Source organism: Mustela lutreola, chromosome 8, assembly GCF_030435805.1.
Source record: "Mustela lutreola isolate mMusLut2 chromosome 8, mMusLut2.pri, whole genome shotgun sequence".
Classification (NCBI taxonomy): domain Eukaryota; kingdom Metazoa; phylum Chordata; class Mammalia; order Carnivora; family Mustelidae; genus Mustela; species Mustela lutreola.
Genome location: NC_081297.1, coordinates 16,617,369 through 16,631,252, shown reverse-complemented (window position 1 = coordinate 16,631,252; position 13,884 = coordinate 16,617,369). Strand labels below are relative to the sequence as shown.

The 13,884-nt window shown below is 38.0% G+C and overlaps 1 protein-coding gene across 2 annotated transcripts; it reads left to right on the top strand.

The window, feature by feature from the left end:
• Positions 1 to 84: 84 nt before the first annotated feature.
• THNSL1 (threonine synthase like 1) lies at positions 85 to 13,455 on the top strand. 2 transcript variants are annotated; one of them, XM_059183901.1, is made up of 3 exons: positions 85 to 169; positions 6,441 to 6,613; positions 7,836 to 13,455. In XM_059183901.1, exon 3 carries the CDS (start codon positions 7,882 to 7,884, stop codon positions 10,111 to 10,113), a length of 2,232 nt encoding a protein of 743 aa, XP_059039884.1. In that variant the 5' UTR covers positions 85 to 169; positions 6,441 to 6,613; positions 7,836 to 7,881; the 3' UTR covers positions 10,114 to 13,455. The 2 variants fall into 2 exon arrangements, with proteins under 2 accessions (XP_059039884.1, XP_059039883.1); XM_059183900.1 differs by lacking the exon at positions 85 to 169 and adding an exon at positions 259 to 447.
• The last annotated feature ends 429 nt before the right edge of the window (positions 13,456 to 13,884 follow it).

Here is a 13,884-nt window from a genome sequence, read left to right as displayed (position 1 = left end):
CAGACAGTACGGAAGTGCCGCGGGGGCGCACGCGTCACACAATAAGGTTCTTGTGCGCAAGCGCCAATCCCGGGGGAGGCGGGGCGAGCCGCTGAGGCCTCCCTGACGCTAGGACTCTGTGGAGAGCTGGACCCGGTGAGGAGGAGCCTGAGGAGCACGGAGGATTCTGGTAGGTGGAGCGGGGACTGAGAGTCACGTGGCCAGTGTGGGGTTGCTCGGCGCGTGGGTGTGGCGGCGGGCGCGCAGGCCTTCACTGACGCAGGCGCAGTGGCCGGGGCGCGGGGTTGGGGGCGGGTCAGGCCTAGGGAATGCTTTGGCCCGGGGCTGTGGGTGAGCGTGGGTGAGCCCCTGAGGTGTGGCCCTGCGTTCTGAGGCGGCACTGGCGGCTCCTGGACGCTCCTCCCCAATTTCTTTCCTTTACCCCGTCTTCCCAGTGTGATTTTCTGGGTGAGTGATTTGAGGAGAAAGAACGGGTAAACTGTAGAAAACGGTCCGTTCCCATTGCATGCCTTTCCCCCACCTCGTTCCTGCCCGCCCGCTGCTCCGTTGTCATCTCAACCGTGTCTGCGCTCATTTCCCCGCTGCTTCTGCCCCGAGCTGTCGGGAGCTCGCCGCGCGGCCCCGCTCGCCACCTGTGGGAGTGCGCGCCCACGCACGCCCCCGCCGTCCGCCGGGTCCGCCCCGTGCACCTGTCGCGCCGCGGTCCTCCCTTCGCCCTACTCCCCTCGCCCTCCCTCGTTCTCCGGTTCTCCGCTCTCAGCCCCGTGTTCCTCGTGGTCAGGCCCCTCCTCTTCGCTCTTTATCCACAGACATGTGGCCATGAGGCTTTTTAAATAAGCAGCCGAAACTAGGAGAAACCTCTTAAAGGGACCCCTGGATTTGGGTCCATGTTTATGGTGTCCCTTTCTGAAAATTGCCTTCTCGGAAGCGGTTTTGTTCCGTTTTGAACCGTCTGCTCGTCCCCTGTACCTATTTATGCACGTATGGCCGCCGAAAGCCTTTGCCCCATCCCGAGTCTCTAAAAGACATTTTGGCAATATTTGGGAAAGAGGAATTGGCCCAAACGAGCCTTACAGAGGCCACTGCCCAAAGGGGATAAGAGGTGGTTTAAGATAAAAACCAACACCAGCTTTGGTCGTCTCACTGCCAGGGTGCTCCGTGGAGAGAGAAAAACAGTAGGATGGCTTCATTAACCTTTTAGCTTCTACTTAAAAGGCTGTGCAGAATGTGAGGGTCCTTGCCATCTGGGGCTCTTAGCCAATGTCATTAAATAAGAATAAATTTAGTTTTTTCTTAACCAGTTGGTAAGATTTTTATTTTTATCCCAGACTTTGAGCATTTTATTTCAGATGAATGGCACGTTGGAGATGGTGTTCCGGGTCTTCACATCAGATCTTACTTTTCAAAACATTTTTTAATGTATATACCACTTTGTCATTTTCCTTTCCGTTTTGACTAGTTTATGTTTTGGGGAGGTATTTTGTTTTTGCTTAACATGTATAGAGGAAGATTTTCTTTATACATGCTAAGATTTGAACTAAGGACTCATAATGATAATACCGTTTACCTAGTGGGTGGTCATTGGCCAAAGCTTATACATATTCTCATGAAGAATAAACATTTTGGGACGTTTCATATTAATCAGTTCCTAAAAGAGCCAGTAAGGGCAAAGCATGATTTCTCCAATTAGTAAGTCCCAACCAACCTCAGCTGGTCTTGACTTTATGGCGTTACTGAATACAGTAATTTCACTGTTGTCAGTAGTATATTTATTGTGGTTTTAAAAATACCAATTTATGATCTCCTCCCTATGGTAAATTTAGTTTCCAGTCATGATGAAGTTGTTAAATCACTTAGAAAGGAACTTTTTTCCTTAGATACCTGATCTATAATTCTGCTTGCCTTTTGAAAGCATGTTTACAAAAATATATTTCTAATTTTTATAATTCCCTTAAAATGACAGTACTGTTCAAGGAAATGTCTATGTCCAGTATGCCCACAGGGAATTAGTATTGGTATACTGACAGAGATCACAAACTTTTTCTGTAAAGGGCTTGGCAATAAATATTTTAGGCCTTTGCAGGCCAAATGGTTTTGGTCAAAACTGCTCAGCTCTACTGTTGTGGATCAAGAGCAGCCAAAGACAATACAGAACAGATGAACAAATAAATAAGCAAAGTTGTGTTCTCATGAAACTTAATTTACAAAAAGGGTGGTTATAATTTTGCAGAGATTTGGCCTGTGGTTTTGCACAGACCCCTGCTATAGATGGTTGTACGTACAAGTTAGAGTTTTTTGCTTGAGATTAATTCTAATTTACTTAGATGAATAAAATGAGATTAGGTAGGAATAGTAAAAAGACAACTAGGAGGAAAACTAACCCTGAATAAGAGATATTCTTTATAATGTATTTTTAAGTTAGAGAATTAAAAAGGGTACTTAAAAAGTCTTTTGAATTAAATACTCAAGACCATTAGGAGGATCTCTAATAGCAAAAGGCGAGCAACAGGAAAGACTTAATCAGCTTTGACACTAAGATAGGGGCAAAGATGAGTGATAAACTTGGAAACTCTACCTTTGATTGTAAGATCTCTCTGATTACAACAGGACACTGGAGTCTGTGGTTCCTCTTCACATAGCTGACTGACCAAAAGGCGTGTTGAGAAGATTTTTGCTTAATAGTCCAGAGCAGCAGAACTTTACCTCCCCTGGTTAGTTTATGTCCTAGGAAATTTGCATTTTTTATTATGTATTGGAAAACAATATCTCGCTGTCAAAATAGTCATTTTTAAGAATTTTTAAAAATATATCAGCAAATCTTCATAAGATAATGGACTAGATTTAGTCATTCTTCTGAGAAATTTAGATTGCATTAATATAGGGTGACAAGCATAATCATGGCATAAATATTTTCAAAAGTTCAGTGAACCACAGCCAGTTCTCATCATGAAATAATTTTTAAATAGTATGTTGCAAATATTTTAAATGGATGACATGCTAAATCATCCTGACTAAATAGGATTTGGATAATTTCCCAAAGGAATCGGAAACTAGGTAATTTTATAATGGAAATCTTCTGGACCATTTTGGAAGTAAACTTTGATAATAGGTATGACTTTAGATGATTAGCAATCATCTAGTGGTGTCCTTGAGAAAACATCACTGTAAATAAGTTGTTGAAAATTAATAGGAATTTCTGGTTTAAAAATGTAAGTTTATTAGCAGTCATAGGAAATAATTTAAAAGTGACTTAAAAAGTGATTTCTGTACTTTTTTTTTTCTTGAATTCATTATTCAGTTTTGATCAGCTTCCCAAAGTAAAATTGTTAAATTTTGTACCATGAGATCAAAGAGTACTTGAATTCTTTTGTACATGTGGACATTCTGGTTTTGTTTTTTAAAATTTTTGCTGTGAAACTGACAACCTCTTCATTTATCTGTTAGAAAGACAGTGTCTATTATGTCTAAAAAGTATCCATTGCAATTAGGGAATCAAAAAACCCCACTATAAGTCATCAGTAGGAAAACCTATTTAAAAAGCATTCGTGTATAATGGAGTTGTGCAGATCTTCCAACCTCTGAGGAATTAGAGAGTATAACTAAAATGTTTTCATGAAGAACTTGACTCTGCAAAAAGTAGTTGAGAACATCGATACAGTAAAACCTGAGTACTTTATGGCCAAGACGTTTGGTCTTTAAGTACTGTTTTTGTTTTCTGACTCCTGTGGTTGACTTCCACTTAATTTGAAAAAGTTTTGTCCTTTGGCTGAGGAAAAATTGCTTATTCATGACCACTAGACTAAAATACATACTAAAATATAAGTAAATGAAAAAGCTTAATAACATGGCTTTGAATCGTAAAGGAAAATGGTATGCAGTTGATGCTCACTTTTCAGAAGTTCCATATTTGTGAATTCTACTCACTAAAATTTATTTATTTATTTATAAGCCCAAATTAATACTTGCAGAACTTGTGCATTCATTCATGGACGCACACGCACGGTGGGGAAAGATAGGAGTCTCCTGATGTATGTGCTCTAAAATGTGGTCAAGCAGGATGGTGCTCTGCCTTGCTGTTTCAGCTCAGATACTGTAAACAAGTGTCCTTCTCCCATTCTCATTAGTGCCACACTTCTCACATTTTTGTGCCTCTGGTTGGTGGCTTTGTTGTTTAAAATGGCCTAGGTTGCTGACTAGGTGCTGCCTAGTGTTCCTAAGGTAATAAGGCTATAATATGCCTTACAGATAGAATCTGTGTTAGATAAGCTTCATTCAGGCATAAGTTAGAGTGCTCTTGGCTGTTCAATGGTGAGTTAATTACTAATATAATATAATGCAAAAAATATAAAATGACTTTAAAGAGAAACACATAAAACAAGCCTATGTATTGATCAGTTGGTAAAAAATGTGACCTGAGGCTCACAAAAACCTAACCCTGTATTTCCCCTAGGAGTAATGGGAATATTCACTGTTCACTAGTTCAGTATTCATGATGACTTTATAGAACATAACACCATGAGCGGTGCCTCTGTGGTTCCATGGGTTAAAGCCTCTGCCTTAGGCTCAGGTCATGATCCCAGGGTCCTGGGATCAAGTCCCACATCGGGCTCCTTGCTCCACAGGAAGACCTGCCTCTCCCTCTGCCTCTGCCGGCCACTCTGCCTGCCTGACTCTCTCTGTCCCTCTGACAAATAAATAAGTAAAATCTTTTTTTAAAAAATTTAAAAAAAGAATATAATACCATGTATAATGGGAATTAAGTGTATTACCTCCTAAGTAAAGACTTAGTTTCTAGATGAAAGTTACATATGCAGATATTATTCCATCTTGTCTTTTGGTTTGCTTACAGTGGATGTTGAAGCCTTAAAATTAATTTGTGGCTAAAATGTTATGAAACAAAATTTAGTATGTTACTTAAAGTAGAATTCATCTTTATTTTTCTTAAAAAATGGCAATATTTGTTACATATTATAGCCCTTTAACAACTAAATTCTATTTTCAGGAAGATTTTGTAAAATGATATTAAATTAAATTAAATTAAACTGTCATAATTTTCTATTTCTAATTCATACAAAATAAAGGAAAACTAAGATTATAAAAGATAAGACAAAGAATGCATAATGTTTGTGTTACAGTCTTCTGCTTTTAATGGAATTGATGGTAAACATTGTAGCAACCAACACAAAGTGAAAAAGATCAGTTAAAAAATTCAATGTCCAGAAAAACCAACCAGCTGTTCAGGTTAATACTACAATTATCACTAATACAGACAGTAGAAAGGTATGCACTGGGAACTAAAAAAGAGCACACACTCCTGAATAGCATGTGAATCAGGTGTTTTTTAGAAAGTGTTCCCCTTCCTCCAAGAAAACTAGCTGGTATTAAAGTACTATACTAGAATATAGTTTAATAAAAGACATTACTGATATGGTTCAAGTGTATACTTCTCTGATCCTTGGTTTATGGCAGGGAAAGAATTAGACTGTATATAGCAAAACAGTTCTTGATTCATGGTAAGTACCCATATTTTTCTGAAGGCTTATAAACTAACCAAATCATGAAAAAATACACCTAGCCTTGAGTCTAGATATTCTGATTCAATTTAAATGTTTTTGGTCCATTGTCATTGAGTGATAATAATATGACTATATATGAGAATACTCTTATGCGCCAACCACTTTGATATGTGTTTTGAATTTATTATAAACTCAATTAAATAGACAGGGATATTTGTGTTTAGCAGACACTTTCTTTGTGCTTTTTTACGGTAAATATTATTACATACAAATCATGTAGTGACTCAGATAGATAAAACAACCTACAAGAGGGGCGCCTGGGCAGCCCAGTGAGTTAAGCCTCTGCCTTCGGCTCAGGTCATGATCTCAGGGTCCTGGGATCAAGCCCCGCATCAGGCTCTCTGCTCATCAGGGAACCTGCTTCCCCCTCTCCCTGCCTGCTGCTCTGTCTACTTGTGATCTCTCTCTGTCAGATAAATAAATAAAATCTTAAAAAAAAAAAAAAAAACCTACAAGAGTAATTCACCCATTTCATAGCTTTAGTCCACTGATTTAAATTTTTCTCTCATCACTAAACGTCCAGTTAAGTAATTAAAATTTCAGGTGTCATTGTGAGAGATTTTATATTTGCTCTTATTTGGTTATATTACTGTCTTTCATATTGCTTGGTGGAAGAAGCTCCTTCAATACTGTTTAATGAAATTTCTTTTCCATTATAAGACACAGATGTTAAAAAAAAACAGTATATCTTAATCTATCTTAATCTTTTAATAATAGATTTGGGGAAACATGAAAAGAGTCAATTCATTCTTTCTCTAGACTTTAAATCTTTCAGGTGGGTATTTTAATAATAGAACAGTCTATGTGTGGAATTTTGTAACATTGTATGCGGTAATGATTAATTTGAAAATTTTTCTGTTGTAGACTCCATTCTTTGCAAAGATTGACTTTCCCTCAGCATCAAAAAACTCTTCATCAGAGATTGGTTCCTGTGTGTCATATGGTTTACAAGTCAGTGGGAATTAAGCACAGCACATACAAGCTGAAAAGCCAGATAAGGAAATGTATTCCTTCTCTTGACAGTTCTAATCTAACTTGTAAGTTAAATTTAGTGTTAGTTTTAAAATGGTTTAAATGTTTAATTATAGAACACAGTAGCACAGATAGAGTAGTCATTGAAAGTTTTCGGAATGTGTTTGAGCATACCATCTGATATTTAACATGGCTTAGTTGCAGAACATGTGAAAAGCTCCACCACATGTCTGTGGAGTTCCTTTAGTCAATTTGAATGAACATTGCAACAGTTACTAAATTGCATTTTATGTATGACTAAGACTTTGACTTGCCTGGCATAGTTTGTGTTTTAATGGTGAGTACATTTCCAAAGACAGGTATTTGAGCAATATGGGGGAATTGCAGAGGTTCTTTGGAGGTCAGAATAATTATTTCCTCTCATCATTGGAAACCTTTTTGAGTTTTTTTTTTTTTTTTTTAATTGCTGTCACTGTAGAGTTTGGCATTTGCATTACATGTCTCCACTGATAATGTTTAGAGGACGGAAACAAAAGTGACAGTTTCAGACAGATAAGGCTATAGACATGTAACCTTTGACTTTGTTGTTGATTATCAATTTTCTTAACTATTTGCATAATATTCTACCTTTCATTTTAGATTTTTTTAAAAAGGCCTTCAATATGAAATATATCTAAGGATGATCCCTTACAGTATGCTTATAAAAGGCACATGAGAAAGAAAATGCCATACCTTCGCCCTATAGTTTGAAAAGTTATTTAAGCATCTTATAAGCAAATATTCTACTTTCCTGTTGTGAATTTTATGAGAAATTTCTGAGTAGCATGATAGTCTGTCAGCATGTTAGTAAAACTAAAAGAAATTAAATATAAGGAATATTGTTCAGCTTTTATGAATTGTAAGTAAATAGCATTCTAAATAATCCTTGTTTACATGGGTTATAAACCAAGAACCAATTTTCATTATGGGAAAAGAAATACTAATCTGATTTGTATGGTTTTTTTAAAAAAGCATCTATGATATGGCATTTTCTGAATAAAGCATGCTTTATAGTTGTAATTTTTTAATGTTTTGATTATTCGGGCTTGAGATTGAAAAGATTATTAAAAGGATAATATGTAACATATGAGAATTTGGGTTTGAATACTTTAAAAAATATCCCATACATATGAAAGATTTCTGAACAGTTTATGTACCATGGACGTGGTTATTTTTAGTCCTATTTGGGATTTTAAGTTTGTTGAAATTAGTAACCAAATGTCTTTTTTGTTTTTATGTTTTGAAAAGGGCTAAAGCCAGTTTTTAGGTTAACTTGGGCAGAAAAGTGAAGAGAATGCTGCACTTTAACCGATGTCCGCATCTGAAACAAATAGCCCAGAAATGTTTTTCTAGAATACATGTTAGAACGGATAAACATGTGCAGCTGTTTCTTTCAAGAACCTTTGCACTTGCAGAATTCAGGAAGTCGTGGCACTCAACCCACTCTCTTGTTGGAGACAAAAATATTATCCTGATGGGACCGCCTGGCGCTGGGAAAACAACAGTAGGCAGAATAATAGGTCAGAAACTAGGTTGTTGTGTCATAGATGTGGATGATGATATCCTTGAAAAAACCTGGAATATGAGTGTGTCTGAAAAATTACAGGATGTTGGTAACGAGCAATTTTTAGAAGAGGAAGGAAAAGCCGTGTTAAACTTCTCTACATCTGGAAGTGTGATTTCCCTTACGGGGTCCAATCCAATGCACGATGCTAGCATGTGGCATCTGAAGAAAAATGGGATAATTGTATACCTGGATGTACCTCTGATAGATATAGTCAGCCGCTTAAAATTAATGAAAATCGATAGGATTGTAGGTCAGGATGCTGGAACACCTATGAAAGACTTACTGAAGTTTAGAAGACAATATTATAAGAAGTGGTATGACACCCGGGTTTTCTGTGAAAGTGGGGCTTCCCCAGAGGAGGTCGCCGACAAAGTGCTCTGTGCAGTCAAACGGTACCAAGATGTGGACTCAGAAACGTTCGTTTCCACGAGACACATTTGGCCCAAAGACAATGAACGGAAGGTTTCAACAAAATTCTTCAGCGAAGCAGTGATCGAGGGGTTAGCTTCTGATGGTGGACTCTTTGTCCCTGAGAAAGAGTTTCCGAAATTAAGCTGCGGGGAGTGGAAAAGCCTCGTAGGAGCCACCTACATAGAAAGGGCCCAGATCCTTCTGGAAAAGTGTATCCACCCCGCTGACGTACCTGCCGCCAGACTGGGAGAAATGATCGAGGCTGCTTATGGGGAAAACTTCGCCTGCTCAAAAATTGCCCCCGTCAGGCACCTCTCAGGCAACCAGTTCATCCTGGAGTTGTTTCACGGACCCACAGGGTCATTTAAAGATTTGTCTTTGCAGCTCATGCCTCATCTTTTTGCACACTGTATTCCGCCAAGTTGCAACTATATGATCCTTGTAGCTACTTCCGGAGACACCGGGAGTGCGGTCTTAAACGGTTTTAGCCGTATTAGTAAGAATGATAAGCGAAGAATAGCTGTGGCCACATTTTTTCCCGAGAACGGTGTAAGTGACTTTCAGAAAGCACAAATAATTGGCAGTCAGAAAGAAAATGGTTGGGCAGTGGGCGTCAAGTCCAATTTCGATTTTTGCCAGACAGCCGTCAAAGGAATTTTTAGAGATTCTGATTTTACTGGCTTTCTTATTATGGAATATGGAACAGTCTTAAGTTCAGCTAATTCCATAAACTGGGGCCGACTGCTTCCCCAAGTAGTTTATCATGCTTCTGCATATCTTGATCTTGTTAGCCAAGGATTTATTTCCTTTGGAAGCCCGGTCGATGTCTGTATTCCCACAGGAAACTTCGGTAACATTTTAGCAGCAGTGTATGCCAAAATGATGGGAATCCCTATTCGCAAATTTATTTGTGCCTCTAATCAGAACCACGTTTTGACTGATTTTATAAAAACAGGACACTACGATCTAAGGGAAAGAAAACTAACACAAACCTTTTCACCAGCAATCGATATTCTTAAAGCTTCAAACCTGGAACGACATTTGCACTTGATGGCTGAGAAAGACGGCGAGTTAATGACAAAATTATTTAATCAGCTCGAAGAGCAGCATCACTTCCAGATAGAAAAGATGCTGATGGACAGACTGCAGCAGGATTTTGTCGCTGACTGGTGCTCCGAGGGAGAGTGCCTGGCAGCCATCCGTTCCACCTACAACACTTCAGGGTATATTTTGGACCCACACACTGCTGTTGCAAAAGTGGTTGCAGACAGAACGCAAGACAAAACTTGCCCAGTGATCGTTTCATCAACGGCTCATTACTTGAAGTTTGCACCTGCTATCATGCAGGCTTTAAAGATTAAAGAAATCAACCAGGCTTCATCAAGTCAGCTTTATTTACTGAGTTCCTACAATGCGTTGCCTCCACCGCATGAAGCCTTATTAGGGAGAATGAAACAGCAAGAGAAGATGGAGTACCAGGTCTGTGCAGCGGATGTCAATGTCCTGAAGAATCAGGTGGAAAAACTGATACAAAATCAATTTGTATAACGATGTTTTGAGTAAAAAAATTTTTTTTCCTGGTGATAGGCGTGCAAAAATAAATCCCAGACATTGATCTGCAGTACAATAGCATTTTCATTTTTCAGTAAATATATCTACATGTAGATCCATTATCTTTTGGAATTTCAAGTAACCTGATCTCTGTAACTGAACATTGTACCCACACATGCTCCTTGGAACCTTATAATCTAGAAGTCAAAATGGTGGCATAGTGCATGGATCTTTGTGTTGGGCTGTGTTTTGCCCTCGTGAGGGATTTATCAGTTTTCACGTCCTCATCCCTACTTTGAAATGGATCCGAATGTCTGGTATTCAACTTGGCGATTAGAACATTTAAGCATAGTTGTTAAGGAATACATCTGTAACCACTACTGGCTTTCTGTTGACTAGAAAGATGATTTATCATTCAAATGGCTGTCTTGTATGGAAGAAGAAGCAAGTTCATCTAAGACAGGGCCAGTGTTTTTACCTCTCTTCCAAGTCCCATTGTGGACTACAACTAATTATACGCGTCCTGCACCATCCAAATTAGATAAGTGCTCTGTTCTTTCCTCCATCCCCTTTGGATGGTTGTACTTAGGGTGATGTATTTTGAAAATCAAAACACATAATTTAAATCTAGGATATAATCATCAACATAACTACTTAGTGGTGGATATAGAAGTAAAATTATCTATTCCATGAGAAGAGTTTTCCAAAATTCAGAGTACTTCAATAGTCTTATGTATATTTATACTATAGGTGGCAGTTTTTCTATATTATTTGGAGTCCGTTCCTGTGTAATTTGTCTGTGGTCTCTCTCTTCGATGAACATTGTCTTTTTTGGCAACTGAAGTCACACAAAATTGAAAACACACATATCTATCTAGCTTTTCTTTCCTTGTAGTAATACTAATTTTAACCATGATTTACCTTTGTGAATTTACTGGATTTTTTTTTCAGAATTAAAGATTGTTACTCAGAGGATTTTTAATGTAATGGACTACCCTCAACCACAAGATGGCATTCCTAACATAATTTGTCTTTGCTGATAATATCCTGCTTCATTTTCTAGTTCATGGAGGAACTACCTCCATGAAGAAACATACTAAAAGTTGTAAAGAAAAAATTTTAATGGTTTAATGAGCAGAAACAATTGGTTTAAAAAATACTAAAAATCAAACTGATTTTGTGTTAACATTGGATGTGGTTTGGCTTCTCCAGAGTAAGTTCTAAAACCAAAAATTGAAAACCAGAAGCAGGGACAAGAAAATCATGGAGGGTTCAATTCAGTTCTTCCTGTCTTCTTGGTTTTCTTTTTTTTTTTTCCTTTTGCTTTTAAGAGTATCTGTTTAAGTAGATGACATACTTTAAAAATGGAACAATGAACAGCTAAATGTTTACTGTAAGAGACTGCACTATTTTTCTGAGAGGGGGAGCACAGTGCTAAAAAAAAAAAAAGTTATTTCTGTCTCAAGAACTGTAGCTAGGGAAACCACACACACAAAAATGAAGCCATGTACAATACGAAAGAGTTACTGTAAGATAGTTTATGAGTAAGTACAAAACGAGTGATAGTTAAGTTCTGTAAGGATTAAAAGGGGAAGGAAAAGATGGCCGTGGAATAAAACAGGTTTCACAAAGGACGTAGAACCTGAGGTGAAGCCTTGAAGGATGGGGAGATTTTCTAGGTGAAAAGAAAGGGAAAACATGTTTTAGACAGAGGCCAGGGAATCATAGAAGGTGAGCCCAAGGGAGCACCTGCATTTATCTGTGGTCAGTTGTTACGTCTCACTGCTCCCAACTGTCACTTGATACCCTCATTTCCTCTCAAAGCCAGCTCTGCCTTTCCCCTCTCAGCCTCACTGAGGAGGAGCGAGCACCATATCTGGTGAACTTCGTTTCCATCATCAACTGTGTACATCTGTGCCCATTATCCGTAGCTGTCCCTGTTGCCCTCTGCCTGAATGAGTTGGGCTGCTCCTCCTTTCACAGGCAGACAAACCTTCACGTGTGCGGTTGCTTCAGCCTCTCCCCTCTGCTGGAACCTTTCTGTCTTTCAGATGCTCCCTTCATGTCTTCAACAAGAGCAAAACAAAATCTCTGAAAACGTTCACATTTCTTCCCATCTACTCTTTTATTCCTTTATCCTCAAGATCAGTGCTTTTCAAAGAGTCGTCTATACCGTCACCATTGTCGTGCCTCATTTTCTCCAGTGTGGAAAGTATGTGTACAGTGTAAGGAGGAGTAATAAAACAAACACCCGTGTACTCACCACCTTGCTCTAAGAGTAGAACGTTACTCACATCTCTGATAGCCACGCGCTCTCCTCTTGATCACGTGCACTTCTCTCCCCTCCGAGGTAACCACGGTCCTAAATTTTCATCATTCTCCTTTTTGTTTTTGTTTTGTTTTGTTTTGTTTTAATTTTTATTTTTTATAAACATATAATGTATTTTTATCCCCAGGGGTACAGGTTTACACAGTTCACAGCACTCACCATAGCACATACCCTCCGGGAGACATTCTCCTTTGTTTTTATAATTTTTTTTATTGCTTAGTTTTGCCTCTTTTTGAATCTTATGTAAGTGGAGTCACACCGTATATTTTTCCATGACACTATATTTTGCTCAAAACCGTTAAAATCCATCCATGAGGATGAGTGGAGCCACAGTTCATTAATTTATTATTATTATATGTATATAATATTACAGTGTATGGATGCTACAGTTATAAGTTAGTGGACATCTAGGTTGTCTCATTTTTATCTGTTCTTCTATGTAGTAGGTGTACTGTTTTGTAAAATTTGTGTTGAAGACTAGTGAATATGGACTTTGGAACATTTGTGCTTCTTTCCGATGTGTAAAAATAGGTTTCATATCTTGGCGTTATTAAAAAAAAAACCTGTGCTTTGTCTATGAAATGAAAAAATGTTAGTTATTAAATTTCAGGCTATCATTATTTAGCTTTAACTATCTTTTAGAAATTACTTGATAATGTCATAAATATAGCAAATTTAAGATTTTTGAGAAAAATTAGATTTTAAAATTATATATTCATGGAAATCCTAAAATAGGCTTCCATCAAAGTAATGGTGGAAAGCAATAAATTGTTTTGTATGACGTTTTTGTTGGATTGTAATAACAATTCACTCTGAATACCAATCACTTATGGCAAATACTGTTTCAATCCATTAAATAATTTATAAACCTTTCATAATTCAAACTACTTAATGTCAGTTTTCTTAAAAAGGCTATTTTCCTGTGAACCGCAAACCCGTAAAAACATAAATAGTACAGTTTTTGTCCCAATCCAGGAAATTGAAATAAAATCTGCATATGAAATAGGTAATTTGTGTGGGCCTCTCTGTGCACTCCAACTATTAAAATCATACATTTTATCTCTTCAGACTTTAAAAACAAAATAGGCTTTTTTAAAATCAAAGTTAGCATAAGCTCCTCTGATTCAAGACAGGAGAGCCAACCAAGAAAGTCACCAGTGTCAAGCAAAAGGGACCCATCAGAGACAAGAAACCAAGTCAACATAATGTCTAGCAATATTCTCATCAATTGGCAATATTTTCACGACCGCTCTCCAGCAAAAAGTTGAGTTTGCTTCCTACAGAAGGGCGCATTAGTCAATTTGGCTATTTTTGTTTTCACACTCTTACCTCTTTCTGAGATCTCAAAGACTTTCTTCATCTAAGTGGCGATGGTACTTGTCTGGAGTCACTGCATTGAAGTTACTTGTACAGATGTGACACGAAGTTTATTGCTATAG